Source organism: Haplochromis burtoni, unplaced genomic scaffold (assembly GCF_018398535.1).
Source record: "Haplochromis burtoni strain Fernald_Lab_line unplaced genomic scaffold, NCSU_Asbu1 Contig_346, whole genome shotgun sequence".
NCBI classification, from domain to species: domain Eukaryota; kingdom Metazoa; phylum Chordata; class Actinopteri; order Cichliformes; family Cichlidae; genus Haplochromis; species Haplochromis burtoni.
In genome coordinates, this window is record NW_024582707.1 from 544507 (window position 1) to 550506 (window position 6000).

A 6000-nucleotide genomic window follows, 5' to 3' on the forward strand; every position below is an offset into this window, starting at 1 on the left:
CCAAAAATACAGACTCGTGCTGCTCTATACTTAAAATTTAGCATTTTGTTTTCTGAATTTCTAAGTGAATATGAAGTTTGACATATACTATCAGTGTTTGGCATCATTTTAATTTACATTTTCCTGAATAAATGCAAAGTGGGGTCCAAAGTCTATTATATTTCCGTGTAAACCTCTTTAAAAAAAATGTTCTTGGGTAGTGATGTAGCTCGCAAGTTTGAGCAGCTGTGCCAAATTCTGAAATACTACTGCAGGAGCCTTGGTTCAAGTGTCTCCCTCCCTTCTCTCCTGTCCACTTAGTGTCCTGTCAAAACTAAAGCCTAAAAAGAGCCCCAAAATAAAATCTTACAAAAAGGTCAGCTTTCCTTGTTCGGTTTCTTGCTTTCTTTGAAACATGACAGCTAGAGGCTTGCTCAAGCAAATACACTTGCATTTTTCACCTTTTATTAGCTGCGCCTCAATTTTCTAGCAAAACATTACTTACTAAGTAGTGTGCTGAAAGTTGGAATCGTGGCATCAGAACTAAGTGATAGTGTCAGACGTCAAACTGTTATTGTAAGCAAAGAAAGACTAAGTGTGCATTAGATTATGGCTAGACCTGAGGTCTGAGAGGGGGTGTATGGCATTTGAGTTGTTCAGAGCACAATCAGGACATCATCAGAACATCAGCACAACAAGCTTTGTTTGCTAAGAGATGAAAAAGTAACTTCATCACAGTAACACAGTGCTGTGTGTGGAGATGCAAACAGGAAATAATCAATATATTAATTAATTTTCTTTACCTGTTAGAGTATGGGATGTATTTGCACAAATCTTTAGAGCTTTAAATACCAAATGCAAACTAGGACAGGACCTAAAATGTAACCATTTTACATCTAATTCTTATCCTTTCGTCCTTTTCCATTAGTCTTGCTAAGCTTTTGGTCTGTTTTGGTGAGTTTGCTGAGAGTCTCTTATATGTAATCACCATAGAAACTGCTCGATCAGCCCAGTTTAACCTGCAGGAGTTTGTGAAAGCTCCTGTAACATGTTTTACTTTTGCAGCGGAAATAAATATATGTTTGGGGAAAACAGCTGTCACAGATAATGAGCTCAAAAAATAGTCTGAAAATAGTAAAGTAACTGCTCCACAGGCGCTGCTGAAACCCTTCAGAAATCTCAGCAAGACCTTGGAGAAGGATCTTTACTGGTGTTCCCAGACTTTTGGATACCAACTTACATAATGTGATAACAAGTCAAAAATGGGCCGCGTGGCGACTGTACCATGGCATCAATACTTGGGCTCTGTAAGTCCTGCTATTTTCCCTCTCCATCTCTTCATTACCCTGATTTTGTCTGTAGTACGTCTTAGTGTACCCCTCCTTATTCATCCACCAGAGCAGCACCTACCTTGTAACCTGGGCAGAGTGACCGTTGCATGTTATGCAGGCCATATGCCATTGAGTAGATGGCGTTAATGACAAATCCCATCTTAGTGTCCTGTGCATATTGCTGCCGAAGTGACTCTCGCTCTGCAGAGGTGAAGGAGTAGAGTTGGGGGAAATGGACAGTTGGGTTAGTGAGGAACAGTAGGTAGAAAAAAGGCAAACATATCAGAGAAACTCTTAATATCCCCTTTAGGTTTTATGAAAAAACTGTCCCCGCCAAACATCAAAGACCGCTGTCATTCCTCTTCCTCATCAGTTACTTTCCACCTCCGTGTCTCATTTTCTTTCTGTCTCTGTCTGTGTCCTGTTCATTTGTATTTCACGTCCCATTTCATTAGAATACATGAGACACGGGTCCCTTTGATGCTACGCTCACACACTGTTTTGCCTATGAATGGGGGGAAAGGAACAGAGAGAGAAAGACATGGGGGCGGATAGAAGCTGAAAATAAAGGGTGGGTTCACTCACAGCCACACGAGATGGCTGCAGATGAACTGGAAAGCTCTGTGCATCCATGTGGTCTGTGTGTAGGTGTGTGACTGTGTGTTCACACATTCTCTTTGTTTGTGATTTGCATTAACAGCAGCCATTACAAAAACCTATCAATAGAAATGCAGATTGGTACTGTGGCCTGTTATGCAGACTCAAAACAATATATATTGTCTGCCAACAATACAGCCTCTCTTTTCTTTCAGTATTCAAGCACAGCTGTAAATTTCTGGTGTTATCCCTTATGTGAGTAAAGGGACTTGACCAATAACAAACCTAATGTAAACTATAGTAACTCTACCATTAAAAATGTTCAAGTGCAATAACGGCAGTCTATTTTTGACTGTATTTCTATTTCTGTCTGTACTTACTGCTGCAGGTGCGGTTGTACTTGCTGTTCTCCTGGGTGTGACCTTTTAGTCGACACTGAAAGCGATGCTGCCAGAACTCTGGAAACCAAGGGTTTCTGTGATTGTTCTCAGGACGAAGTTTAAGGTAGTATTCATCAAACCATTTCACGTCAGCCGACTGGAGCTTGATGGTAATCCCGCCGGCCGCTTCCTTAACATAGCCATCTGTCACATCATACCTGTCCGCCCATCCATCACTGCAGAGATACAAATAAAATGATGACTAGAATTAATTCAGTCCAATTATCTGTTCTCCACTTTTTCACATCCAAACAGGATTTAATTTTTGGGTAACAGATGTCAATAATATGAGAGAAGACCAACGTCAAACATCAAAATCAAAACAGACAAGCAAGAAGGCCCTGCAGGAACACCACAATACTGCACAAAAGCAGAGGAGGAGTTCTTGTAGAGTACAGTATCTCCACATTTGGTGCATTTTTTTGTGCCAAGACAGCCAAAATGCAGCTGAAGTATGCAAGACTGCAGGAGAAATATTAGGAGAAATGAAAATAATGTCAGTAGTTGATATTATCACAATACTACCACAGAGTTATTTCCCATGATCACTTTGGAGTTTGGACAGTTTTTCATGTCATCTAATTCCATTAAATCACACAGAGAATGGCCATTTCTGCACTGCACAGTTACATCCTGATTGTTTGATTTTAAAATCCAGTGTGGTGGTGTACAGAGGCAAGTCTCACTGCCCAAAAATGTATAAATCTAACTGTATATACATGTGCTATCAAGGAAGCTTCTAATGAATCTTATACTGGTCCTTTATTTCCCCTCGTAGTTGAGCTCCTGTGTATTTATTTATTTATTTGGCCTTTTTCAGCTTTATTTGTCAGACGCAGTGAGGCGAGGCCAGGAAAGCAGGGGCAGAGAGAGGAGGGGGAAGACATGCAGCAAAGGACTGTGGGTTGGGCTCAAACCCAGGCCAGCTGCTCTTAGCCGTACGGCATGTGGCCACCCTTTTAGTGCACTGAGCTAAACTGGCGCCAAGCTCCAGTGTTTTTAATGCCGAATAGAACCATGACTGACATCCTCATAGAAACTCCTCCACTATAGGCTTTTGACTTCACCAGATGCTATCCCAACAAATAAACTGCAGTACAGTCTTTTACAGCTTATGTCAGCTTCCCAAATGTGCCCCATCTACTCAGTCTGCATCATTTCATTTTGTTTACTCTCTTCTTCAGTTTTTGTATTGCCTCTAACTTCTCTCCGCTGACTGTTCACAGTAAATGGCTGCCTATGTCTGAGCGTGGTTCAGCTGAAGGTCTCTTCCTGTCAAGAGGAAATTCTTCTTCTCACTTTCACTAAGGTGGGAAGAAGGGTCAAATTGTGGGATTGTCTGGGTTTGCCTAAAATCCAAGGTACCTTTTCAAAGCAACCGCAGAGGAAAGTGGGCCATTCGAGTTTTATTATATCTTCACAGCTCAAAATACAGGAAACACTTAGGGGTGTGCAGGTTTAGCTTGAGAGGTAAAGCACAGGGTCAGCACTATGTCACTGTAACAAATAAACCCTTTTTCGCACATCCACACGCAGACACTGTAGATGACATTTACTTTGTAAGTTTCCCAGTTCCCTTGCAGGAATGGAAGAAAAGAAAAAAAAATTGAAACAGAGTGATGGGAAATCAAACTAAAGTCAGAGAAACAGAAATAAAAAAAGAGAACTGCCGTGAAAGCTGGCACAAAACCAACGATTATCAGAGAGACAGATGACAGGGAGGCAGGGAAAGCTTATATCATTATGGACAATGTCCAAAAGTCATTTTATTGCTGAGAAATAGACAGAACTAGGATGCACAGACACATAAACACACACGCATGCATACGCCAGCCGGGCTCAGAGACGATCTAGGTCAAATGGAGTATTTTGGCTGCAGCTCAGCAGCAATGCCTCGTCAGACACCAGCAAGACGAATATAACTTCCTCACAATGCACATACATAAACTGTGGAGACATATCGCTGCATTTTGCATTTTTTGGAGGAGATTTGGGTTTACTGTTCCTCAAGGAGGAACAGATGGCAAAGTGAGTGTGTCTGTGTGTGTGTGAGAGAGCAAGATAAAGAGAGAGAAGTGGATGTGAATGACAAATCCTCTCTCGTCCTTTCACAACTACACCCAACAAGGCCTCAAGCAAGACAACGATCTTTCTTTCTTCCTTCCTTCCTTCATTCTTCCCTTCTTATTTTTTTCTCTCCCTGAGCCTCCGGAGAACAAAACTCATTTTCTCCAACAGCATTCCTTGCAGTGTCTGTCTGCCATCAAGTGCATTCCCCCTTTTTTTTATTCTCTCTGTTGTTGCTGTCACCTCCTGCCATGTGGCTGTTGTTATAAATCAAGGTAGAAACATTTCTAGATTGCAATCCATTACATTAAACTTACAAATATAAGTGCACAAGGGTGCAATGTGTGGTGTTCTATTGGCATGAAAGGGCTGGGGGTTGATGTGCTTCTATGAGGAAAGCTTGTTAACCTCTTTTAATGCTTTTATTATAGCTCTTCTAGTTATTATTTTGGTTATATGAAATTAACCAGAACAATGGATGTTTGTTTGATGTCCATTTTCATTGAAATATGGTGTTATGGGTTTCATTTAACAAAATAAATGAATAAATAAATGAATCAAACTTCCAGTGACACACAGAATAACCAGCCATGGAATATCTACCAATTTCATACCAGATTGTTGTAAACATCACATTTTAACTCGATTTGAGATCATGTGTCTTTAAAATGACTCCATAAAAAGTGAAAGTCAGTGGAGCTGAATTTTGGCCGCTGACTGCAGTAAATGTTTGTCTATGGTGCCATGCAGAGGATGAGGGATCGATGAACAGCTCCCCTGCGGCATGAAATGAAAGGATTTGGGATATTTATGTGAGATTTTTCCTCCTGGACTTTGTATAACATAGTGTTGTACTGACATTATGACACACAGCAGGTTCCAAAGCAAGACAGCAAGACAGCAAGAAAGCAAGAAAGAAAGAAAGAAGAGACTGACAGGCAGGCGAGTGAAATCACAGAAGTAGAAAGAGACATGCCGAGGTAAACAATCAATGATCATTAATCAGCACCATCTAATCCTCATCTCATCAATGGGTTTCTCCTTTTTTCTCTGACACAGGTTTTTTTTCCCCTCATCTGTCTTTTTTTTCTTGCCTCCTCTCATTATCGCCTCACCTTCAGCTTTCCCTTGAGCCCCTTTGCTCTGCTTTTCTATCCTGTTCTTTTTTATTCTCCGGCTCTGTCACATTCCACTGCAGCCATCTGTAATTATGTGCCTCTCACTCTCTCTTTTTTATGCCTTTTTTGCCTCACGGACTTCATTTTCTTACTTTTCTTTCCATAGATAACGCCCATACTTTCAATACATGATTACTTGTTAATACACAGGCACATTTCTCTCATTATTCTTCATGTTTAGCAATTATACTTTCCTCCTTTCCTTCTTTAACTTGCCACCACTTTGGTAACTTTCCAGGTCACACCTGCAGCTCCCCAAAAGAATTTTGCAACATGCACATGTTACACTGTTGAAATGATGGGCCAACTCATCTCCCGTGCAACATATTTATTTTTACAGAAAACTGTAAAAACAGAAAAATAAGACAATCAGTTCTCTTTGGCGCGCAGGCCGTACGCTGCCTCTTC

At 40.9% G+C, this 6000-nt stretch overlaps 1 protein-coding gene across 2 annotated transcripts in view; it reads right to left on the reverse strand.

Annotated features, from left to right (window-relative positions):
- The window catches only part of grm5b (glutamate receptor, metabotropic 5b), a 79177-nt gene that overhangs the window by 20022 nt on the left and 53155 nt on the right, over positions 1-6000 (reverse strand). For both annotated transcript variants that reach the window (XM_005942793.3, XM_005942792.2), the window contains exons 7-8: positions 2288-2523; positions 1390-1511 (exon numbers count right to left, since the gene is read on the reverse strand). In XM_005942793.3, the coding sequence (XP_005942855.1) occupies positions 1390-1511; positions 2288-2523 (358 nt within the window). The remainder of the gene's footprint in view (positions 1-1389; positions 1512-2287; positions 2524-6000) is intronic.